Source organism: Myodes glareolus, chromosome 10 (assembly GCF_982192425.1).
Source record: "Myodes glareolus chromosome 10, mMyoGla1.1, whole genome shotgun sequence".
NCBI lineage: Eukaryota > Metazoa > Chordata > Mammalia > Rodentia > Cricetidae > Myodes > Myodes glareolus.
The window spans coordinates 56,713,938-56,740,490 of NC_142035.1; the positions used below are offsets into that span (position 1 = coordinate 56,713,938).

General features: G+C 40.0%; 1 protein-coding gene across 2 annotated transcripts in view; it reads right to left on the reverse strand.

The window, feature by feature from the left end:
- Positions 1-25,917, reverse strand: part of Ctdspl2 (CTD small phosphatase like 2) — a 51,359-nt gene extending 25,442 nt beyond the window's left edge. Inside the window, exons 1-6 of one of the 2 annotated variants that reach the window (XM_048459480.3) lie at positions 25,719-25,917; positions 11,932-12,141; positions 8,268-8,406; positions 6,626-6,772; positions 5,559-5,771; positions 1,134-1,212 (exon numbers count right to left, since the gene is read on the reverse strand). In XM_048459480.3, the coding sequence (XP_048315437.1) occupies positions 1,134-1,212; positions 5,559-5,771; positions 6,626-6,772; positions 8,268-8,406; positions 11,932-12,117 (764 nt within the window). In that variant the 5' untranslated portion in view covers positions 12,118-12,141; positions 25,719-25,917. Of the gene's footprint in view, positions 1-1,133; positions 1,213-5,558; positions 5,772-6,625; positions 6,776-8,267; positions 8,407-11,931; positions 12,142-25,718 lie in introns of both variants that reach the window. The other variant, XM_048459479.3, reaches the window with a different exon arrangement.
- Positions 25,918-26,553: the final 636 nt, after the last annotated feature.

The window sequence follows — 26,553 nt, forward strand, 5'->3', positions numbered from 1 at the left end:
GGCTGGTCTTTATTATCTACCCCAATGGATTACTACATAGGCACAAAAGGAATTGCTATGCTACTCAATTTTAAATAGTTGTAACTAGACTCAAACACATCTCAACCCAACTGATCTCAATAAGAACAATCAATATGGCCGGGCGGTGGTGGTGCACGCCTTTAATCCCAGCACTTGGGAGGCAGAGGCAGGTGGATCTTTGTGAGTTCAAGACCAGCCTGGTCTACAAGAGCTAGTAAAACCCTGTCTCCAAAAACCAAAAACAAACAAAAAAAGAACAATCAATATGTTTTTGCCTACAAGAAATAAGTTTGGTTTTTATTCTATCTCTCATCTCTTGTAGTAAGACCAAAGAAATAGGTCTGTTTATTCCTATAGAGCAGCAATTCTCAACCTGCAGTATGTCACCCCTTTGGAGGTCGAATGACCCTTTCACAGGGGTCACATATCAGATATTTACTTTAGGATTCATAACAGTAGCAAAACTAGTTATGAAATTGCAACCTATTAATTTTATGGTTGGGGGTCACCACAACATGAGGAACTGGACTGAAGGGTAGCAACGTTAGGAAGGTTGAGAACCACTGCTCTACAAAAATCCAAACTTCGGGACTCTGAATTCTTGAACATTATTTTCTGCATGCTGATGGTTGTGGAAATGTTTTCCCTGAAAAAAAGTTACTTTGAGCTAGGTGGTGGTGGTGGCGCATGCCTTTAAACCCAGCACTCAGGAGGCAGAGGCAGGTAGGTCTCTGTGAATTTGCAGCCAGCCTGGTCTACAGAGTAAGTTCCATGACAGTCAGGGCTACATAGTGAAACCCTGTCATGAAAAACCAAAAAATAAAAAGCATTTAATATACCTAGACTACCAAACACAATACTAAAAAAATATAAAGCCTATATTTAACAATGCAGAACATCAGCTGTCTGCCTCATGAGTACATGGGAATAAATAGGAAAATGGAGTTCTCTCCCCAACATCATGAGTGAGTATCCTGTTAGGTACTCCTTACTTGAGAAGTTGAAACTCAACATTCAAAGTTAAATTTTCTACTGGACAAACATTTTTAAATTTCAACATGAAGCTGAAAATTGTTCAAGATAGAAAATTTGATAACCAGAAAACAACTCACGGGTCAAACACTTCCCAGTCTTCCTCATAGGTGGCCTCTGCATGGGCTGACGAGTAACCACTCTCTGGAGTTACTGGTGCTATTTAGGAAGACAAAGAGGAAAGATTACTTTCACTTCTCTGAAGCTTCCCACAAAGTACACATTTTTACTGTTTCTATACAAGAGCTTTTTGAGGTTCTGTGTATTTTAGGTTAAAGATATAAATAATTCATAAAGATCACTTAAAAACAATTCAGAAACTCTACACCCAACGGAAATTAATTATTGCTATCAATGACATGGCAAACTACAACATGGGTGGAATTTAAATGTCTATCAGCTAAGAAGAAATCTATTATTATTAGAAAGTAATACTCAGCAACAACAACAACAAAAAAGAGCAAAAACATCTTGTGCCAATTAATTAGTATTCTGTCAATTCAACACAAGCTAGAGTCCTTTTAGAAGGTAAAACCTCAATTAAGAAATGCCTATGGGGCTATAGATATGTCTCAGTGGTTAAGAGCAGTGGCTGCTCTTCCAGGGGACCCAGGTTCAATTCCCAGCACCCACATGACAACCCACACTGTAACTCCAGTTCCAGGGAATCTGACACCCTCACACAGACATACAAGGAGACAAAACACCAATGTACATAAAACTGAGAGAGAGAGAGAGAGAGAGAGGAAAGAATCAAAGAAAGAAAAAGTAAATCCTACATCAGATTGGCCTGCAGGCAAGTCTGTGGATATTTTCTTGATTGACAATTGGTATGGGAATGTCCAGCCCACCCCTGAGAAGGTTTATATAAAAAACAAGTTGAAATGAGCCATGAGGAGCAAGCCAATAAGCAAAGTTCCTCTATGATCTCTGCTTCAGATCCTGTCACGAGTTCCCAATAAGCTATGAAATAAAATAAACTCTTTCTTAAATTGCTTTGTTTGTTTGCTTTGTTTTTCAAGATGGGGTTCTCTGTGTTGCTTTGGCTGTCTTGGAACTCACTCTATAGACCAGGTTGGCCTCCAATTCACAGAGATCTGCCTGTCTCTGCCTCCTGAATGCTGGGATTAAAGGTGTGTGCCACCACTGCCTGGCCCGTTTTTGTTCATGACATTTATCACAGCAATAAAAAGCAAATCAGAAAAATTAATTTCTAATTGGACAGTGTATACATGCGGTAGTACTAAGACAGCAAGCCATGTACATACAGGTGTTCAATCAATACCTGCTGACAACAAGCCAAATATAGTTGTAAAATCTAAGACCCATTAACATTCTAAGTAATCCACTAATCCAGACATTCAGAACAGAGATGCAGCTTGAGCACTGTGTTAAGTAACCTGAGTCAGTTGAAAAGAGGAGCACATGAGCTCACCATGTGGCAGTTAGGAGAGGAGAGAATGATCAACCGACACTAAGTATCTCAGTTTCAAAAAGAAGTTCTCATGTGCTACTGTACATGAGATATAATAATGTATTAAACATTTTAAAAAGCTAGGGGGAAAACACTGTTTATCATGAAGAAATGTTATGTATAAAGAGAGAAACAGATTTAGCCTAATTTAAATACTAAAAACTATACATGTAAACTAAAACATTACACAGCAGATACCTCCCCTTCCCATGTGTATTGTCCTATTTTGTTTTGTGACAATGTCTCACTATGTAGACTAGATTAACTTTGAATTCACTATGTAGCCCAGACCAGCCTCAAATTACCAATTCTCCTGCTTCAGCTTGTAAGTGCTGGGATCACAAAAATGCTCCACCACCCTAGCTTTTATTTCTCACTCTCTTTCTTTTGTAGATCTATTTATCTATATAACTGTCTTGTGTACATGTATGTCTGTGCTCCACGGGGCCTTGAGAGGTCAGAAGAGGATGTTTGTTATCCTAGAACTGGAGATACAAATGGTTGTGAGCCTGAACCTAGCGTCCTCAACAAGGGAAGTAAGTGCTCCTAACCAACAACTACTAAGTCATCTCTTCCGCCCCCACAGCTCTTACTATGTAAGACATGGCCTCACTACGTAACTCAAGTTGGCCTCAAACTCATGAGGTCCTTCAAGTATTGGCAATATGTGTAATTTTTCTGTTGTGACCAAAATCATAAAGGCAGAGAGAAAAAAAGAATAAGACAACAGGAGAGGAAAAAAAACCCTTGAAGAAAAGAAACCCTAAAGAAAGAAAATATGTCCAGAAATTTCAAAGTTACCTATATTGTAAAAAGTTAAGAAAAGAGTCAGGTAGTGATGATGACGCACACTCTTAATCCCAGCACTTGGAGGCAGAGATAGGCAGATCTCCTTGAGTTTGAGGCCAACCTGGTCTACAGAGCAAGTTCCAGGATACACTCCAAAGCTATAAAGAAATCCTGTCTCAAACAAACAAACAAAAAACACCCCAAAATAACAAACAAAACAAAAGTTAAGAAAAGGTTGGGGGCTGAGGAGACGGCACAGTAGTTGATAGCACTATGTGTATTTAAAAATGACCTGGAGTCAGTCCCTAGCTCCCATGTAGTGTCTTATAATTTACAATTCACTGTAACTCCAATTCCAGGGGACTTGATGCTTGCTCACTGCTGGCCTCTACAGGAACCAGTAACTACATAGTACACAGACATACAAGCAGGCAAAACCACCCATACACAAAACCAAAAGAATTAAAAATAAAAATAAACCAAAATGGTTTAAAGAGGCCGGGCGATGGGGGTGCACGCCTTTAACCCCAGCACTTGGGAGGCGGAAGCAGGCGGGTCTCTGTGAGTTTGAGGCCAGCCTGGTCTACAGAGTGAGTTTCAGGACAAGTTCTAAAGCTACAGAGACCCCTGACTCGAGAAACCAGAAGAAAAAAAAATCCAGAAGCAATTTTATATTGTATTCTATGGTTCATTCTATTGGAGCCAAGGACATGTCAAGTGACAGCATCAGAAATACTACAACAACTTTCTAAAATGGCTAGAGAGGGCAGTGACGCTTACAAGGTAAACAAGTAATGTCTGAGATAAAGGAGAGAATTCAATACAATTGCTAAATTCCAGTACTGTGGGTGTGTGCCACCAAGCCCAGCTACTTATCTACTTTTAGTTCCTTATTTTTGAGATGAGGAGTGTAACTGCTTGAATGACTGTTTGAAATTGTCTGAAGCTTAAATAAGTAGCCCAAAGTTATAAAGCCAAGAAAATGATAGAGCAAGCCTCCAGTATTCCTGACATCTTTGGCTATATTCTCAAAGTTCAAACAAGCAGCACTTTATCATTCCTATTCACCTTTTCATTACTATTAATTTTATTTACTGACCGTTTTTCCCCCCTTTATTCTTCAAAACAGGGTTTTACTGTGTAGCCCTAGCTGGCAGCGAACTCACAGAGATCTACCTGCCTCTGCCTCCCATGTGTGGCACCACTGCCTAGCCTATTTATTTTAATTTTGAAATAAGGTCTCTCTGTAGCCCTTGTTGTCCTGGAACTCACTAAGCAGATTAGGCTGACCTTGATCTCAAAACAGAGACCCACCTATCTCTGCCTCCTTTAAAAGATAAATAAAAGTCGACTTCTGTCTTTCTTTTCATAGCATTCCAGAATAACAGCGATGTGCATTTGCTACTACGCTATCATAATTTTTCTGTATATTTGGTTCTTTAATTCGACTGTAAAAAGTTCAGAGGCAGTCAGCCAGTGGAGGAACATACCTTTAATCCTAGCACTCTGGAGGCAGAAGCAAGTGGATCTCTGAGTTTAAGGCCAGCCTGATATATACAGGACAGCCAGAGCTACATAATAAAACCTCATCTCAAAAATAAACAAATAAAAAATGGCAGAACATAATTTCATCTTGTACTTTTAAAAAAAAATTATTTATTATGTATACAGTATTCTGCCTGCATGTATCCCTGCAGACCAGAAGAGGGCACCAAATCTCACTGCAGATGGTTGTGAGCCACCATGAGGTTGCTGGGAATTGAACTCAGGACCTTTGGAACAGCAGGCAAAACTCTTAACCACTGAGCCATCTCTCCAGCCCCTCATCTTGTATTTTTTATGAACATGTATCACAATAAGTAATAAATTCAGATATCATGTGTTCCACATTTCAATGGCAACTAGCACAGGAATGTAACAATTATGATAGAACTTTGTAAAGATCTAAGATTAAGCTTCAAAGTCTGGAATAGGGGAAGATATCTTCTGGGCAAGGTAGCCTCCATTTATGAATCAAACAAATCTAAAGGTATAAGACTGCTTTTCTCTACACTAGGACTTTAGTCTTAAGGACCAAAGGCTATTATGTATAATGACAGAATTTGGAGACAAAATTTGTTCAGCCTTTTTAACTTCAAGGAATAAAAACTTAAACATTCAATCTGGTCATTTAAGAAGAAATATTAAATTCTGTGTTTTTGTAACTATTCACAAGATGTGTTAAAGCGGGTATTTTATTCACCAGTAAGAGGTGGGATATCCCGGGTAACTGTTTCTTCGGCTTCTTCTAAACCATTATTTATGGACGGCCTCACTTGAACTGCTTGACTTGAGTAAGCTGCTCCGTTAGCTGACGCTGTGCTGGTAGTGATTTCATCCACCTGTCCCATGTCAAGTTGCTTTACTATCTCCTCAGCTTCCACAGCCTGTCCGGGGGAATCCGAGCCTGAAGTTCCTGAAATTGCCCATAAGTAAACTCTAAGTCATTTCAAAGCACAAATATGAGAAAAGCTAAATACAATCAACACTACAATTTATTTAAATGATGACCCATAAAAAAGCAAAACCGAGGGTACCACTGTTCGAAATATCTATAAAAATCCCAATAAACAATGGGGAATAAAGATTACTATAGGCACCTGTCCTTGTTTTTCAGTACTTGTTTTAGGTACTGAACCTAGGGGCTCACCACACACTAGCCAAGTCAAGCCCTCTGCCACTGAGCTATAGCCCTAGACTTCTTTCACTTTCTGAGGCAAGGTATCATTGAGTACTCCAGTCAGAGTTTGAACGTTCAATCCTCCTGGCTCCGCCTCCACAGCAGTTTTGGATTATAGGATTGTGCCACCAGGCATGGCTACACTAATATTTATGAACTAAGTTTTCCTTAACTTCTCAAATAGTTCAGACATACCTTATAAGTCAAACAACAACCACAATTTAGAACTTTCCATTAAAGTACTGCGTGTGAGGCATTTGATAAACATTCATCACCCCAAACAGCTCTCCATCTTTCCAGTTCAAATACACTAAACATTCTAGCCAAGGGGACAACTAAATTCTCAAGTTATCCAAGAAGGGGCTAAATGTTGCCCTAACCATGATTAATCTTTTTATTAAAAGACTCAAGATTAATTTTTTTTTAATTTTTCAAGACAGGGTTTCTCTGTAGCTTTGGATCCTGTCTTGGAACTAGCTCTTACAGATCAGGTGGCCTCGAACTCACAGAGGTCCACCTGCCTCTGTCTCCCGAGTGCTGGGACTAAAGTGTGCCACCATCGCCCAGGCTAAAAAATGATTTTTACTTACCATTTTTATTTGCTGGTGAAAAAAAGTTGAAGACAGGAGAAAATATGGTCCCCAGCAATGTAGTCCTTGGTGGGCTACCTGCAGAAGGGTTATCTTCTAATTTCCCATTTTGTTTTATATGTTGATTTGTCATTTCATAACTACCAGCTTCTAAGAAAGAAACAGAGAAGAAAGTAATGTCTAGAAACACTGCATTTCAGGTTATGTGCTGTAAATAATTTTTAATGTATTTACATTAAAAAATATTTCATGCAGACTAACATTAATGTTCATAAGTGCTAATTAAAGAACTCCTGAGGCAAATTCTTTAAAAATAAATCTCTTTTATCTATTTACAATGCCCTATAAATGTTAACACTCACTTGTTTAGGTGAAAGCTCCACTTTGTCCCCACCCCTCTCTTTCCAGACCCCACCTTCAGAAAGGCCATCAAGCAGTGGTTCCTCCCTGAGATGCTCGGGACCAAGCTTACAGGGTATTTAAGAGAGGGGAAGGAGTGTGTGTGTGTGTGTGTGTGTGTGTGTGTGTGTGTGTGTGCGCGCGCGCGCGCGTGCGTACTGTCTCAGACCTGCCATGTGATTTCCTTTCCTGCTTTCGTCCCCCATAATCACCCAAGGGTGCTTTGCTCATTAAACCTGGACTTTTAACTTGACCTGATCTGATTTATTGCATCAGTGGAGAGAAACCCAATATCGGGGTACGGAAACCTTTCATCACTGAGTTTTTTCAAAGGTGATTTGCATCTAAAGTGAAATAAACTGAAAGGTTTCCGATCAGCAGAAAATGAATAAAATCCTTGTAAACAAGCAAAGAAGTTACCAATTCTAACACTCAGACACAAGATTCCTGCTGTTTATATTTTGAGACATTAGCTATTTCAGAAAACTTTTCTTGACATCTACTTCTAGTAAATGACTGCTAAGTGAATATAGTTAGATCCACAAACAAGTGTTTTACATAATTTCAACTAAATTGTCATAATGCTGATGCATATCCCTTTTCTTGGTGATGGAAACTGAACAAGCTATCCAAGCACACTACTACTGTGGTAATTCCTCCTAGCTCCAATTCATGAATATTGTATAGTAAGCAATATAAATTTGGTATTCTGCCTGTACTCATTTTAATCCAAAGAAAAAAATTTTAGAAAAATAATTTTTAATTTTACTTGATGCTTTAAGCTAATTCTCAGTACCAAAATAGACTATAAAAACAAAGCAAGGGACTGGAGAGATGGCTGAGCAGTTTAAGAGAACTGACTGCTCTTACAGGTCTTGAGTTCAATTCCCAGGAACGACATGGTGGCTCACAGCCATCTATAGTGGGATCTGATGCCCTCTTATGGCATAAAGGTGTACATGCAGAAAGAGCACTCACATATAACATAAATAAACCTTTCCTTTCTCTTTTTTTTAAAACGCAAAAACTGTACTAAATGTTTTATTGTTGCTTTTTGAGTTAGTATTTTGATTTGTTACCTAGCCTGGCCTTGATGTCTCAATCTTACCTTTTGAGTTCTATGATTATAGACAAAGGCCACTATGCCTAGCTTCAAAGCAGGTTTTCAAAACAAAGGTCATGGCAGGTGCGGAGGGACTTTTGCTTACAGCTAAAGGAAGATAGCATCAAAACATCAACAAACCTCCATTGACTGGACTTTTCCGTCTTATTCGAGACAACTGTTTGTTAGGCTTTTCTCCAGCTCTTGGTGTTGATGAAATCAAATTATTATCTATATCACGTTCAATTCTACTCCGTTTCGAAGGATTTTCTCTCTCTTCCTTAAGATATAACAGAAAAAAATTCACTGAGCATAATTATTCTGCCTTTCATCTTAAAATATATAAGACACAATATATTTTTCTCATGCTTTTCATATCATGAAGAAACAAAATACAATTAACAATGAAGATAGACTCCCAATGTTAAAGTGTTAATGTAGTTATACTTCACAATTATAAGGACAGTTTCTCCAGAACAAGTTTCCTAAGGCTCCTAAATTTTCTATGCTCCCGAAACACCGAATTTTACAATATGTTCTGGATTACTGACCAGCTTTATTATTTATCTCATTTATCTAAGACTCTTCACAGAACACACAGTAACATTAATTCAGACCTGGTGAACAGACTTATAAACACCATTACTTGAGAGGCTAAGGCAGGACAGTCAATTCAAGGCCAGCCCAAGATATTTGGGCTTAATAAAAACCAAAGCTGGACAATGGTAGTGTAAACTTTTAATCCCAGCACTAGGGAGGTGGAGTGATATGGCAAGGTGGAGAGAGGTATATAAGGTATGAGGAGACAAGAGCTCATTGAAGTCTGCAGTCATTTTGAAGACAGGATCGTCCCTTTGCTTGTCTGAACCTTGGCAGAGGTAAGAACTCTCTTGTGTCTGGCTGCTTTGCTTTTCTGATCTTCAGCTTGAACCCCAATATCTGTTTCTGGGTTTTTATTATTCGTGCTTATTTAACATGAATAAGGCCCTGGCTTTGATCTCCAACAGCCCAAGCAGGTGCTATGACATGTTTGTATCTCAGCACTTTGCCAGAAGTTTGGAGGTAGACGCAAGAGGATCAGGAATTCAGGGTCATCCTCTGATAGATAAAGAGGTTGTGATGAGATAAGGCTGCGTGAAACATAGAGGAAGGAAAAAGAAGACAAGATTACCTACTTATTATTTATTATGGTCCTGGGCCAGTTAAGATGCCTTAATAGGCAAAAGTTCCTGCTGCCAACCCGAGTTGGAACCTTATGACTCTCAAGGTTAAGAACTGATTCCTGGTTATCTTGACCTTCACACACATGTTTTGGCATATACACACCCATACATATACGTGTACATAATAAATAAAAAGTAATAAAAGTATTTATTATGGTACTATCAGTTATTTCATTCTAAGGATTACAATATTACTATCCAAGTCAGGTGTGGTGGTACACCTTTATCTTTAACATCAGCACTTGGGATACAGATGGATCTCTTTGTTTTCAAGGCTACCCTAATCTACACAGAGTTCTAGGATAGCTAAGGCTACAGGAAAATCCTGAATTGAAAAGCCAACCAAACAAACAAACAATATTACTATCCAAAGCCTAATTTGAAACATTCTTCAAGGAATCTTAGTTTCTTTTAATAGAGAATAGTAGAAATGCTGAATGCTAGGCATATATAATGTAGTGGACAGAGCAGGAAATATATAAATGCAGCATGCATGTAGAAGTGCTTTTTGTTTTGGAAAGCATCGTGCGTGATACATGCTTTTAATCCCAGCACTCAGGAGACAGAGGAGTTTCAGGGCAGCCTGATTTATTTAGAGTTCCAGGTAGTCCTGGACTTTTGGTGAAACTCTGATCCAAAACAAAAATGATCTAATAATGTTTTTCAGATCAAGGGACATAAATCCAACAGTGAATCATGAAAGTAATTTAAAGTTTTATGATCATCTTTAAAAGAAACGACAGAACAAAGCCAGGCGGTGGTGGTGCACGCCTTAAATCCCAGCACTTGGGAGGCAGAGGCAGGCAGATCTCTGTGAGTTTGAGGCCAGCCTGGGCTACAAGAGCTAGTTCCAGGACTGCTAGGATTGTTACACAGAGAAACCCTGTCTTGAAAAACAAAACAAACAAAAATGACAGAAAAAAAAAAACAGACTTCATTACAATATTGAAGGTTAAACATTGTGTGCCATAGCTCTTTACAATCCTCCCTCTGGAAGCTGAGTCAAGAGACCCTGAATCATAAAAATTCTAAAATGTAAGAAAAAAAATAAAAATAAGCTGGGCAGTATTCCAGCACTTGAGAGGCAGAGACAGGTGGATCTCTGTTAGTTTGAGGCCAGCCTGGTCTACAGAGTTAGTTCCATGACAGCTAGGGCTATTACACAGACAAACCCTGTCCCAAAAAAACAAAAATAAAATAAAATAACATAGAAAAATAGATAGATAGGTAGATAGATAGATAGACAGACAGACAGACAGACAGACAGATAATAAAAACGAGGAAGGCGTAAGTCATATACTGAAACTAAGATTTTTTAAAGTATGATCATAACTGAAGAAAGGAGCTTTCAAAGGTAATTAAGGGGTTGGGGAGATGGCTCAGTTTAAGAACAGTGAATACTCTTCCAGAGAACTCTGGTTAAAATTCCCAGCACTCATATGGTAGCTAACAACGGTCTATAACTCCAGTTCCAAGGGATTCAATGTCTTCTGGCCTCCACGGGTACACTGTAATGCATGTATACACACACACACACACACGTAAAACACCATGCACATAAAATAAAAATCTCAGCCAGGCAGTGGTGGCGCATGCCTTTAATCCCAGCACTTGGGAGCCAGAGGCAGGCGGATCTCTGTGAGTTCGAGACCAACCTGGTCTACAAGAGCTAGTTCCAGAATTGGCTCCAAAACTAGAGAAACCCTGTCTTGAAAAACCAAAAGAGTTCCAGGACAGCCAGGACTGTTACACAGAGAAACCCTGCTTTTGCTTGGGGAGTGGGGGAAGGGAGGGAGTCTTCAAAAAAAAATTAAGTTAAAAAGAATGTTAGCTATAACCATATTTATCACTATGAATAAACCAAGAAACTGACTGTTATCTTTCAAAAATACTTGCCCCAAGAAACACAGAATAAAGTCATTAACAGCCATAACAAAATCTACATTATAAATAGTAAGTATCTAAGACTGATTTTCCACTTTGTATCTTCTAGTCTGAAAATGATTCTGAGACCAAGCACTTGGCATCAACCCCAATTTCCGTGACACTTAGAAGAGTAACTGACTTCCTTAAGTCGCTTATGAGAAACCCATAATATCAATGTAGAACACATCTAAGTCATTCTTTCTTTTAATAATTTTGTTTCTGCTGCAGTTTTAAATAATTTTGTTTTTGCTATACCCACTGTTAATCTTCACTATGCTAAATAAATCTGTTTTCTTTAATAATTCAAAATAATGAAGAAAATCCTCTTTTACTTCCCACAATACTATGAAAGGCTGGTGTTACAGTGGCACAATTACAATCCTGACCCTCAGGAAGTTACAGCAAGAGGACTGCCATAGAGTCTGAAGTTAGTCTGGACTACACAGCAAATACCTCTCAAAAATACAAAACAACCACGACAGAAAGCTATCATTAGTTCTGTGTAATATTTGTTTTGAACTTTCATTCATTTCACATGCAATATAAAACCAAAGTGTATGACCCTTAAAATGAGCTCTATCAATAAACTTCTATATGCTTAGAGAAAATAATCTAAGCATGATTTTTTTTATGTAGGTGTGAGGTTAAAGTATTACCTTGGGCGTGCTTCCTTTAATGAACTTTTTAATTGAAGACAATAAGCCAGTTTCATTCTTTGATGGTTTTTCTCCTCCTGAAGGCAAGCTATCATCAACCTCTGAGTATTTCCTTTTTGCTCTGGCAGTGCGCTGTGTTTGGATTGGACTGGATTGCTGAGAAGCCTTCCGTGTTCTCAGCTTCATCTTTTATAGGTGCCACATGTAAACCTGTAGAAAAAAAAATAACACAAGTTACCCAATATGCCCAGTTAACTCACACAATAAAAATCTACTTCTTTAAAAGAGCCCAGGTTTCTAAGAGGAAGTGAAAGGCACTGTATTTCATATATAATCTACCAAGTAAACTCAACAACATGTTGATATTACATCCTATAAGAGAAAGTAGAGTAATACCAAAGAGAGTACACAATCTTTCTAACACTGTGCTTACCCTTACCTATGCCAAAATTATATTAAGTCATCATTTACTCTACAAATATTTATTGAACAGTTAAACACACTTGAGATCCCAAGCTAGGTAAGCACTGAGACAACAGTAAACAAGGTAGGGAAGGGTTTTGTCCTTTTGACTTTAAGATATATTATGGGTAAACCTATCATTTGAAGAATGAATTTCATAAATATAATTCAAAAACCATTAGCAATGTAAGAGTTAAAAGAGGCTGAATCACTTTGATAAGAGTTCAATCTTATCATACATAATAAAACTGGGTTTGTGGGCTGATGTGTGAATTAATGCTCCAACACGAGAGGTCCCAGGTTCTGCTTCCAGCTACACATATACAAATATACATAATTAAAAAATTTTGAGGGGAGAGATGGCTCAGCAGTTAAGAGCACTTGTTGCTCTTCCAGAGAACCCAGATTTGATTTTCATCATCTACATGGAGGCTCACAACAATCTGGTCCAGTTCCAGGGGACCTGACACCCTTTTTAGGACTCTCCAAGTACCAGCACCTTCATGGTACTCAGATACACACGTAGGTAGGCAAAACACAAATTCAAAAAAATTTTTTAGGGGCTGGAGAGATGGCTCAGTGGTTAAGAGCATTGCCTGCTCTTCCAATGGTCCTGAGTTCAATTCCCAGCAACCACATGGTGGCTCACAGCCATCTGTAATGAGGTTTGGTGCCCTCTTCTGGCCTGCAGACATATACACAGACAGAATATTGTATACATAATAAATAAATAAATATTTTAAAAAATTTTTTTTAGAAAGAAAAAAAAGGAACAATGTTGTAAATGAACATACTTGTAAGACAACCCATAAAATAAATACACAGAAAAATTCCAAATCCAGAATCTGGTGTAGGGGAGACTTGGGAGACGGTTGGGAGATAAAAACCCTTGCCTCTTCAAAGCCTGCTTAAAACATCTTTAATCTCAGTACTCAGTAGGCAGAGACAGGCAGTTCTGTAAGAGCAGGAGGCTAGCTAGCCTGGGCTAAATGAGAGCCTGTCTCAAAAAAGAATATATCAGACATCAAAATTAGAAATTTTAATTGTGTACCAAGGACCCTAATATACAAAGTCAAAAAATAACCCAAGAGCCAGTGAGCTGGATCAATGGGTAAACACAGTTTGAATTTAATCCTCAGGACCCACATGGTGAGATATTAGAGGCCCATAAACTGTCCTCCGACCTTGCATATCGTGCCATGCATATGAATGTGTATATATATATATATATATATATGAAGAAGGTATGTACAAATCATTCATCTTAAGGAATTGGTATCCATACTACATAAAGGAACCCCATCAGAGACTAGAAATTGACTAGATTCAAAAAGAAACACCGGCAACAGACAAGGTGACCAAGAACTAAGGCCAGCCTAGAGAGTCACCCAGCTTTAAGGGTCTTAAGAGGAAAATGCAATTCAGGGCCAAGGAAAGCACTGTTTTCTTTCTTTACTTTCAATCTGGCCAGATTCTTTCCTTGAACTAAATCAGAAGACAATTTGAAGGAGGGGAAAAAAGGCAGACTTATTACAACTGTAACCCAAGAAAGGACTATAACCAATTCTGCTTAAAGTTCTGCTATAACAGAATTCTGCCTCAGCTACAGAAAGCTGGTAATTAAGTTGCTGCTGCCAAACACCAACAACCAAATGTGAAAATTTGGGTGAATCACAAAAGAGATTTTTCTTGTAACCATAGTACTAAGGACTTGCAGTAACTAAGAATTCTCAATCCAAGAAAATGCCAGGTGGTAGTGGTGGCTGTATACACTGTTGATCCCAGCACTTGGGGAGGCAGAGGCAGGCTGACCTTCATGAGTTCAAGGACAGTCTGTCTACAGAGCAAGTTCCAGGACAGACAGGGCTGTTAGACAGAGAAATCCTGTCACGAAAAAAACCAAGGGGTGTGTGTGTGTGTGTGTGTGTGTGTGTGTGTGTGTGTGTGATATTTTTAAATTTTTCCTTAGATTTACTGGAGTTATGGATGGTTGTGAGCCACCACATGGGTGCTGAGAATCATACCCAGGACCTTTGCAAGAGCAACAAATGTTCTTGACCACTGAGCTATCTCAGTCCTTAAAACTGTTAACAGACTGAATGCACATGGGCTAGCATGAGCACACAGTATGTATCTGTGGTGCTGGAGCACCCTCTAGTGTAGGAAATAAAGAGTCCAAACCAGATTCTCTCTCCTAAGGTACAAAACTGTGAAGGCTCTGGAGCCGCAACAAGTCCAGCTGACCCCCAAGGCACAAGACAAGCTATCATTAAGGATAAGAAAAGGATGGAAGATGTTCACAACTGCCACTAGGATAGCATGCACCAGGTAAAATGGAGGCAAAGATTAAATAAACAAAAGCCCAGAGCCGATCAGGAAAACTGAGAAGCTTTCCCATATTTCAGCTAGGATTCTGAGTAAATAAAGTAACAAGGGAACTTAATTAAGCCAACGATGCACAAAGGAACTCTCTGCAACAAAACTGAAACTCAACTCTTGACTAGGCTAATACAAATGCCTTCAATTACAAGTCCAGGAATCCAATTTTCCAAATATATTTTACCAGCAGTTACTTTCTATTCCTAATATTCAGTATTCAGTAAAATATTCCCAAAGCTGGAAAGGTAGCAAGTTGAGTAGAAGCACTTGCTACACAAGACTAGCAACCTGTGTTCAAACCCCAGAGCCCACATTCCTCTGGCCTCTACATACCCTGTGGCATGCTCCCCTAACACACACACACACACACACACACACACACACACACACACACACACACACTCAAACCAGCAACAAATGCAACCAACTGTCCAGAAATTCCACAAACAAACAAACAAAACGGAAAAACTAAGGCTGGAGATGGACTTTCGGTTCAGGGCAGAACACTCCTAAGCATGCATAGGTTGTCTCTAGAATTATAAAGTAGAAGGGAGGGTACAACAGAGTAATACAACCAGAAGTTGACTTTTTAAGAACAGACCAGTAAATTGATAAACTTCTAGCAAGAATAAAAAAAGATGATACCAATATTGAGAATGAAAACTTGAAAATAATAGACTGTAGACTTCAAAAGAATTATGGAGCATTCCAAACATCTTTACATTCACCAATTCAGGTAGGATGGACAAATTCCTCAAAATATGAGTCACAAGCAGGGAAATGGTCATGCTTAGTTTTAATAAATCTAGTACTAATGAATGAAAATGATAAAAATGAGAATAGTAAGTCCAAGAACTTGAGACATAAAAATCATTTTTGGGAGGGGGGCGGTTTAAGACAGGGTTTCTCAGTGTAGCTTTAGAGCTTGTCCTGGAACTCGCTCTGTAGACCAGGCTGGACTCAACTCACAGAGATCTGCCTGCCTCTGCCTTCCAAGTGCTGGGGGTAAAGGCTGTGAATAAAGGCGTGCACCACCAGTAGCACTTTTTTTTTTTAACATTCCAACCAGATCTCACTCAGGATTTTTTTTTAATTTATTTAATTTTATTTTACATGCTTTTGGTGTGAAGGTGTCAGAGCTCCTGACAGTTTTGAGTACCATGTGGGTGCTGGGAATTGAACCCAAGTCCTCAGGAAGAACAGCTAGTGCTCTAAACCGCTGAACCATCTCTCTAGTCTCTCATTCAGGATTATAAAAATTAAAAACTGAGCAGTAAGTTTGTTCTGTAGTTACTTGATGCCCAGGTAAACAGATTACAGAGGAGGGTGTTGGTGCTGGAGAAAGTCTTCCAAAGATTCACGACAAACTGCAACATTAATTCTGCTAGTTTTCTAAACTACCACCTAAAATTCCAGACTCACAACTAACTACCATGTTTGGCATTTCAAATTCAACTTACACAAAACTTAATTCATTCTTCTTATTCCATTCCATCCCAAAATATCTTCCTCCTGTTGTATATTTTTCTCCTATAGTTACCCATATAGCCTACCAATCAAGAAATCCAAACTCTACCAACCAGCTAGTTGTGACATCCTGCCCTTACCCCTACAGTCAATTACCAAATTCTGATTTTTAACCTCTAAAATTAATTTTCAAGTCTTCCCCTTTAAAAAATCTATCCTTTCAACTACAGAAATGTGCCTATTCCTCTTACCTAGTTTCTCATCAACTGCTTTCCAATAAAAACTAAATTCACTGATAAATATATACTGCAGTGTATGTGTGGTGCAAACACAAAGAGGTGTTCATGTGTGTTGATGTTCCTGTATGGAAGGCAGAGGGAGACATCAGATGCCTTCCTCTGTCTTTCTCCAACTTAGTGAGACAGGGCTTATAGAACTTGGAGCGCACAATCAGCACCAGAAATCCACCTGTCTTAATTCCCCAAAGACGGTTTCCAGTCAGTCTTTCTTCGTTGTTTTTTGCTGTTATTCTCTGTACTGCAGTAATTATAACTGCTGACACTCTGGGCTCTCTACCCACATTTCTGCCCTCTTTACCACAAATATTATTTCAACTAATTATCTCGTTATCCTCACTGTTTAAAACTCAGCCCAAGTATCATAGAACCAATAAAAGAACCACCCCCACACCCATAAACTTCTGTAAACCCTGAGGTCATCTCTCCTACCAAATTACCCTAAAATAATCTCCTTCAATAGATTCAATTGCACTTGACAAAAGTGAGCCCCGATGGTCAGGACAGGAGATGTGTGTAGCTCAGAAGCTGAACCCTTGGCTAAGCGTGCAAAAGCACTGCAATGAATTAAAAACTCTTTAAGGCAATGATCTCTAACAACCTGGCACACACAACCAGTCTCCCCTGAACTCAACCACAATTTTCTTCCCATGTCTTTCAAAAAAAATCACATAAGAGAAAATTGTATCGCTGAAACAATCAGAAGGACATTAAGAATGCTTGCTTACAAAATTGGGGCTAATTAATAAAGAAGTTCTTCATCACAAAATTCCTGCTACCTACCAAAGCTATAATTATTTTTGCATTTTCTTACCATCCTGTGTATGACTGAGCGGAGATATGGGCACCTACATGACACCGCACACCTGCAGGCATCAGAAGACAGCTTCCTGGCATGCATTCTCTCCTTCCGCCATGTGTGTTCAGGGCTCAAGCTCAGCAGGTCAGACTTGGCAACTCTGAACCATCTCACTGACCCAAGCAATTTTTAAGGCATACAATTAAATTAAAAATCCTCTTAGGTTACCAGATTACAATAATGGTACAAGTATTAGACTGGCTTTATCTAGGTGTTTCCTTCAACAATGCAGCAATTTTAATAATGGTACAAGTACAAACTCAGTTGACAGTTTGTTATGGAGGTCTTCAGCGCACTAATTTCTAAATAAGGACAGACAATAAAGAAAACTGTAAAAGCCGGGGTGGTGGTGGCGCATGCCTTTAATTCCAGCACTCAGGAAGCAGAGGTAGGCAGATCTTTGTGAGTTCAAGCCCAGCCTGGTCTACAAGAGCTAGTTCCAGGGCAGGTTCTAAAACTGCAGTGAAACCCTGTGTAGAAAAAAAAAAAAAAAACCCAAACCTGTAAAAAGATTAAGGTAAAAAAAAAAAAAGTCAAGCTAGCCATAATTGTCTATTATAAAGAATATTTGAAGTTGGGCAGTAGTGGCATATGCTTTTAATGCCAGTACTAGGGAGGCAGAGGCAGGCAGTTCTCTGTAAGTTCAAGGCCAGTGTGGCCTACAAAGAGAGTTCCGGGACAGCCAGGGCTGTTACACGAGAAATCCTGTCTTGGGGGAAGGGGGAAATTAAAAGCTTAGAGGTATAGATTCATGGTGGAGTAGTTACCTTAGTGTGGGCAAGGTCCTGCATTCTAGACAGTATCATGGAAGAAATAACATGTCAGTAAGATGGCTCAACAGCTAAGCAGTGGTGGCGCACGCCTTTAATCCCAACACTTGGGAGACAGAGGTAGGCGGATCTCTGTGAGTTTGAGGCCAGTCTGGTCTACAAAACAGGACTGTTATACAGACAAATCCTGTCTCAAAAAAAAAACAAAAAACAAAAAACAAACAAACAAACAAACAAACAAAAAAACCCCACAAAACCAAAAACCAAAACCAAAAAAACAAATCTGACAATATTGAGTTTAATCCCCAGAATCCACAAGGTGCACTATTGGATTTTTACTAAATATAAATTTTATATTTTTGTAAAAGACTGAAATGGGCAAGGTGATCATATCTATAATCTTGGCATTGAGAGGACGATCACTCCAAGTTTAAGGCCAACCTGGGCAACAGAGTGAGATCCTGTCTCAAAACATATATGGATACATACATACTAAATCAAAATGAAAGACAAGTCATTGCTCCAACTTGTCCAAATAGCACTTTAATTAAACATTTATTACACATTTAAAAGTCTTCAGAACTGGGCTGGCAAAAGCTCAGCAGGTAAAGAGGCTTCCCACCAAGCCTGACTGACATGCGTTTGAGTCCCAGAATCTACATGGTGAAAGTCAAGACCTGACTCCTACAAACTGCCCTCTCACTGCCACACGTATACCAAATGCAAGTGCTACACATGCATATGCACCAACTCATACACATGCAGATACACACGAGAGTAAACAAATGTAAAACATTTTTTTTAATTTAAAAAAAAACTCAGTTTTAAAACAATGAACTTTGGAAGAATTAAGAATTCTTTTCTCTGATAAGTCTAAAATTCTACAATTCTTATTCTATCTAAAAAAATCATTATGAGTGCTCCCCATCATGATACCCATGAAAATAGCAGTTGAAAGTAGTCGTAGTCCATTCTCATGTACCTAAACTGAAATCAGTGTTCCACTGTTAGGTCTGCCCATTTTCTCTCCCCGACTAATCTAAGTCACTAAAGTAATTCAGAAAGAGGTTGTTCTAACCACCTAATAAAAATTAAGGGCTGGGCAGTGGTGGAACATGCCTTTAATCCCAGCATTCGGGAAGCAGAGACAGGAGTTCAAAGCTAGTGTGGTCTACAGAGCAAGTTCCCGGACAGGTTCCAAACTACAAAGAAATCCTTTCTGGGCGGGGGGGGGGGGGGGGGGGGCAAAAAGTCGACATACATAAAGTTAATGAAGTTTAAACCTAATTAGTTTACAAGTGCCACTTTTCTTTATTTAAAAATAAAAGAGGCAGGGAAGTGGTGGTACAGACCTTTAATCCCAGTACTTAGGAAGCTGAGGAAGGCAATCTCTGTGAGTTTGAGGCCAGCCCAATCTACAAAAGCCAACTTCCAGGACAGCCAGGACTGCTAAACAGAGAAACTCTGTCTTGAAAAGCCAAAACCAAACCAAAAGGAAACAAGAAAAATTACCTACCCTACAAATTATTGCAGCTATGAAATCCTCAGTGTTAGAACTTCAACTCAAGTACTGTCAGTAATGTTCAACCTTTCAATCTACTACAGAAAGCTATGCCTATAGTAAAATATGGGATCCCAATAGTTAACTATCCTACTTTTAACTATCCTACTTTGACTTTATGTCAAAATTTTATTTGTTGCTGGACATGGTGGCTTATGTCTATAATCTAAGGACTTTTGAGGTAGAGGCAGGGGGAATAGAAGAGGTTCAAGGTCAGCCCCTGCTACATAGAATATTCAAAGCCTGTCTGGCCAGCCACAAAACAAAATAAAATCCATTTGTCTATAAAGTCTTACCTGAGGCCACACTTAAATTTCACCATTCCTTACTGCCAATTTCACAAAAGCATCAAAGGATTCCTAAAGGCCTAAGAGTCACACTGTGTACACTTTATTCTCATCATGCTTGTTTTACCTAGACAATACTTTTAAATTCCACATATCTCCTGGTCATAACCAGCATATAAAAGTTTAACTTTCTTTGCTAGGCAGTGGTGACACCGGTCTTTTATCCCTGCACTCAGAAAGCAGATGAATCTTTGATTTTGAAGCCAGCCTGGTCTATAAAATGAGTCCCAGAAGAGCCAGGACTACATAAATAAACCCTGCCTTTAAAGAAGAAAAGAAGAGAAAATTTAACTTTTTTCAGTCACACTTGTAGTTTAACAAGCTATTCTACACTTACAAGTAAAATACAATGACATTTTATCTAAAATTTTGAAAATGTGTAATTTGTTTTGAGACAAGGTCTTTCTGTGTAGCCTTGGCTGGCCTCAAACTCACAAAAACTACCTGCTTCTTCCCCCAAGCGCTGGTCTTAAAGGCATATGCCACCGCACCCAGGAGAATTTGTAATTTTAAACAATGCACTTCAGAAAGAATTCCATAGAATAAGGATATATAAATGAACTCAAGCATGAACATTCTCAACAAAATCTCAACTACCCAGGGCTACCTATTTGTTCAATAATAATTCAGCACAGTTTAAATTAAAAATGCAAGTACTCAAAGGCTACAGTGATGTAAATCTTTATTCCCAGGACTTAGAAGGTAGAGGTAAGAGGTTCTCTGTGAGTTTAAGGCCAGCCTAGTATACATTGGAAGTTTCAGGCAAGTCAGAGCTATACAGTGGATAGTGGGACTATTTCTTAAGGAAAAAAAAAAAAGCATGTACTCATACAAACATTAATGAATATGGATGTTAGGGCATAAGGATATCTGGGTGAGTAAGAAAAAACAGAAGTCAAATTGTTCATTCTAGCAAGTTTCATGCCTGTTAAACAGCCTAATTCTGGGATACAGTAGCACTAAACTGTAATCTCAGCACTCCTGGCTGAGGCAGAAGGATCTGGAGTTTGAGTAAGCTTGGGCTACATAGCCAGACCCTGACTCAATAAAAAAAACAAACAAGTGAATAAATAAACAGCCTCATCACAAATGACCCCTGTAGCCAATCCAGTTAAAACGACTTGTCAATTTCAACCAACTAATAAAAATTACTTAAGAGCAAACCATATATGAGGTTCTCTTCACACGTTTGACATTTGTCATTTAAACTATCTTTTTCCCTTATAGTTCCTAATACTTGATAAATTACAAATACAATGGGATGCTGCCTTTTTAAATTCCTGGCAAACCACCATATTCTTTAACTCATCAATCAAAAGTATAGTGTATTGTAACCAAGATAACTTAATTCTAGTTTATCCAATCAGCAACTGATTCTGTAGCTGCAAGTCTAATGTCCAGGAAAGTCTACATCCTTTCCAAACAGGTCCAAGCCTTTTGGAGGCAGGGCCTCACATAGCCCCAACTGGCCTCCAATTTGTAACTGTGAACTTGTGATTCTTCTGCTTCCATCTCCCTGACAAACCATTATAACCAGCTGATGTGGCAATGGGGACCTGGGTACTAGAACCCAGTGCTTCCTGCATGCTAGGCGAGCACTCTACCAATTGAGCTACAAACCCAGACAGATTTTTTTATAATCATCACAAGAGGACGCCATCTGAACAAAAACTACAGTCTTGGAATAGGCTAGGTTAATTTGGAAAAGATAAAACTTTCCAACCACCAATTTCCTAATGGTGGGAGAAAATAACACCACCAGCACAAACACAGTGTCCAAAAGACACTAGCACTGTGTCGAACAGAAAACCCTAATACATACCTCAGCTGCTATTTCTACACAATCCTACTATTGCTATACAGCTGCAGCACACAGAAGTTAAAGACTACACCACTTGGCAGCTTTCATATCCATTCAAATCACGCACAGACAAGGATTAAGAATGTAGGGACTAGCTGGGCAGTGGTGGTGCACACCTTTAATCCCAGGATTTGGGAAGCAGAGGCCAGCCAGGTCTACAAAGTGCATTCTTGAACAGGCAGGGCTGTTACACTGAGAAACCCTGTCTCCAAAAAGGAAAAAAAAAGAGGAAAAGCAAAAAACCCAGGAAAGCCCAAACAGTCCTGTACAATAAAAGAACTTCTGGAGGTATCACAATCCCTGACTTTAAATTTTAGGGGGCTGGAGAGATGGCTCAGTGGTTTAGAGCATTGCCTGCTCTTCCAAAGGTCCTGAGTTCAATTCCCGGCAACCACATGGTGGCTCACAACCACCTGTAATGAGGTCTGGTGCCCTCTTCTGGCCTGCAGACACACACAAAGACAGAATATTGTATACATAATAAATAAATAAATAATTTTTTTAAAAAAAATTTTTTACTACAGAGCTACAGTACTGAAAACAGCCTGGTACAGGCATAAGAACAGACAGGGGGACCAATGGAACCGAATAGAAGACCCAGATATCAATACACACATCTTCGAACACCTGATCTTTGATAAAGAAGCAAAAAATATCAAATGGAAAAAAGAAAGCATACTTAACAAGTGGTCCTGGCTTAACTGGATATCAACATGTAGACGAATGAAAATAAACCCATATCTATCACCACGCACAAAACTCAAGTCCAAATGGATCAAAGACCATAAAGCCATAAAGCCAGCCACACTGAACCTTATAGAAGAGAAAGTGGAAAGTACAATTGAACGCATTGCCATAGGAGACCACTTCCTAAATATAGCCCCAGCAGCACAGACACTGAGAGAAACAATTAATAAATGGAACCTCCTGAAACAAAAGCTTCTGTAAAGCAAAGGACATGGTCAACAAGACAAAACGACAGCCTACAGAATGGGAAAAGATCTTCACCAACCCCACATCAGACAGAGGTCTGATCTCCAAAATATACAAAGAACTCAAGAAATTGGACACCAAAAGATCACATAATCCAATAAAAAAAATGGAGTACAGACCTAAACAGAGAACTGTCAACAGAAGAATCTAAAATGACTGAAAGACACTTAAGGGAATGTTCAACATCCTTAGTCATCAGAGAAATGCAAATCAAAACTCTGAGATTCCATCTTACACCTGTAAGAATGGCCAAAATAAAAAACACTGATGACAACTTATGCTGGAGAGGTTGTGGGGAAAAGGGAACACTTCTGCATTGCTGGTGGGAATGCAAGCTGGTACAGCCCCTTTGGATGTCAGTGTGGAGATTTCTCAGAAACTTAGGAAATAACCTTCCTCAAGACCCAGTAATACCACTTTTGGGTATATATCCAAAGGATGCTCAATCATGCCACAAGGACATGTGCTCACCTATGTTCATAGCAGCTTTGTTTATCATAGCCAGAACCTGGAAACAACCTAAATGCCCTCGACCGAAGAATGGATGAGGAAAATGTGGTACATTTACACAATGGAGTACTACACAGCAGAAAAAAATAAAGACAGCTTGAATTTTACAGGAAAATGGATGGAGCTAGAAAACATTATTTTGAGTGAGGTAACCCAGACACAGAAAGACAATTATCACATGTACTCACTCATAGGTGGTTTTTAAACATAAAGCAAAGAAAGCCAGCCTACAAAACACAATCACAGAGAACTTAAGACAACAATGAGGACACTAAGAGAGATTTACAGTCTACATGGGAAGTAGAAAGCAGGAAAAAGACAAGATCTCCTGAGTAAATTGGGAGCAAGGGAACCTTGAGGGAGGATTGAAGGGGAGGAGAAAGCCAGGGAGGGGAGCAGAGAAAAATGGCAATAAAAAATGTATATAAAAAAGAAAAAAAAAAAAGAAAAACAGAAAGAAAGAAGACAAAGAATGCAGGGATTGATGGAATGTAGTAGTAACTAACTTGGGAAAATCCTGGAAACAGTCTACAATGCAGACTCTGCTACCTATAAATTAAATTTTTCCAAAAAACTACCCCCAAACAACTTAAAATACAAAGCCTGCACTAGATACATAACTTATCCGGATTCTGTTAAGTAATGTAATTGACCACATTTTAAAAATAAATTGAAAGGGCGGTGGAGGCACATGCCTTTAATCCCAGCACTCGGGAGGCAGAGACAGGTGGATCTTTATGAGTTTGATACCAACCTGGTCTATAAGAGCTAGTTCCAGGACAGGCTCCAAAGCTACAGAGAAATCCTGTCTTGAAAAAATCCAAAAAAAAAAATTTGATAACCCCTAAGTAAAGCGAACCTAAAAAGCAGTGAACGCTCAGCTCACTCCTAACACTACTTCACCTAAGAGCTACATTTTATCTTGACTTTCTTTATGACTTGGGCTAAGTCTTTCAAATGAAAACTATAATGATGTTTGCACGTGCCTGCTTATTACTGAAATTTAATCCTGACATGAACATGAAGTACTCAAGACTGGACCTATGGAGCAGAAAAATACTGAATGATAAACATTAACTGACATGTAACATAAACCATGTTTTAACCTTCATTTTTATTCATGAGGGAAACACCTATAATGCCCCAAATTCTACACGACCAACATACTGAAAAAAACTGAGGACCTCTGTACAGTTAGAGCAAAAAAAAAAAAAAAAATAGCTTCACATTGCCACTTCGCAGCTTTTATAAAGATAACTGCTGGATCACAAACAAAAATGTGTAACTTGGCATCTGATGAATCGAAGTAACAAGCAATCTACAATCTAAAAATTATGCAGATAAGCCTATCATCTCATGTCACTAATTTGTATACCGACGTAAAGGAGTAATCTTGGTTTTGCCTGACGAGAATTAGAAAGATAAATTCCTGCCTTAGAGTAACATCTACTCAGTCCATTCATCTCGGGAGTTTAGGGTAGTTTCCCAGCAGTATCTCCGTAGGTTTCCCTGCGGTACTCTTTAAGTGCTTAACATCACTCACACATCCAGCTACCACTAGGGCGAGAAGTAAATAAACAGCGTTTACTTATGCAATTATTTATAACAGAATCCTGGTCAAGAATGCAAAAGTAAAGTAATACGGACATACGCAAAGGAAACGGCACGTTTGTATAATCAAAATTCACCCTTAACTGACCACTATGGAAACCAGAGGCCTCCCACACAGGCTGGTTTTTACTACCACTCTTGATTTTCAGAAGTAGTAATGTCAACTCAACATTTTACCAGTACAGTAGGCAGAAGTTCCTGTTACCTCTCGTTCCAGATTCTCAAAGGCTGTTTATAAGAGCTGAGCTAGAGCAACGCCCCCCAAAGCACCCTACAAGAATAAAATACCCCAAACATTACGTGGGCCCACAAGAAGGTTCGAAAAGGCAATCTAACTTAATTAACCATAAGGACCACGGGGTCAGAGACCAGGAAGGTGAGATGGGGTTGGGGGTGGGTAGCAAAGTGAAATCTAACCCCAGAAATCACAACACAGGCCGCAGCCCAAGAGCTGAAGCTGGCGGGAAGTGAGCTCCCTTTCCGTTCCTAAGGGAAAGTCCAGGCCAGAGCGGCGACCACACTGTAGACTTACAAGGCGCCAACAGTGCATGCCTACGGACGCGCTGGAACCGCTGAAGGCTCGGCTAGGGAAGGGGAGGAGATCCCGGCAGACGGCCCTGGGAGAGGACTGAGCTTGGGAGCAACGGCAGCGTCTGGACCAAGGGAATTACCTTCACTGTGACGACAGAAAAGTGTCTTCAGGCTCCGGCGATGATCCCGACTGCGCAATAGGTGGTGTCTTTCCCGCTTATCCCTCAGCAGCAACAGAACCAGCTCCTTCAGCCAGTCGCCATTTCCCGCCTACCGACCTGCTGCACCGCACGGACAGGGACCCGGATGGAAAGCGGCCTCTCCGCGCAGGCGCCCTGGCTTCCTCCTCCCCCGCCCGTCACTCTCCGGCTAGGCGGGAGGGAAGGAATGCAGGAGGCCTGAGCGGCAGCGGGGGGAGGGGGAGTGCAACTTTCACTTCCGTAAAGAGGGTGAAGTTTCTGCCGCCCTAGGGAACTCCCCGGCGCGAATTCCTGACAAAACAATAAAAATAAAAACAGAAAAGGCGAAAAAGCGAGCGCAGGGCCTTAGGGTCCGCGAATTGGACGGGACGCAGCTACTGAGTGGGGCACGGGGCCTGGGGGACGTTTGTACTTCGGGGGCCTCCGTAGCGGGCTGCAGGGTGGTCGCAGGGGGCGTAGGGAGGAAAGCGCTAGCAGCGGAGGCGGGGATGCCGGGGACGGTTTTCCCTCCCGCCGCTAACGGAACCGCCTAGGGCCGAGCGACGAGGGGAGCGCGCCCTCTCCAGGGAGGCGGGGTTTAAGAACGCGCCGAGCGCCCGGAGGCCAGGGTTAGAGACTAGGAGGCGGTGGGTGGAGCCGGCTGGAAGGGGCGGTGCTAACGGCTTGGCGCGCTGGAGCTGGAGCCAGGGATCCGACCTAGCCCGGATGCTTTCAGGCTTCCTCCGGGCTCCCCGAGCTTCTCTTTTTTGCTCATTTTCCTAGCGGCAGCCGCTGT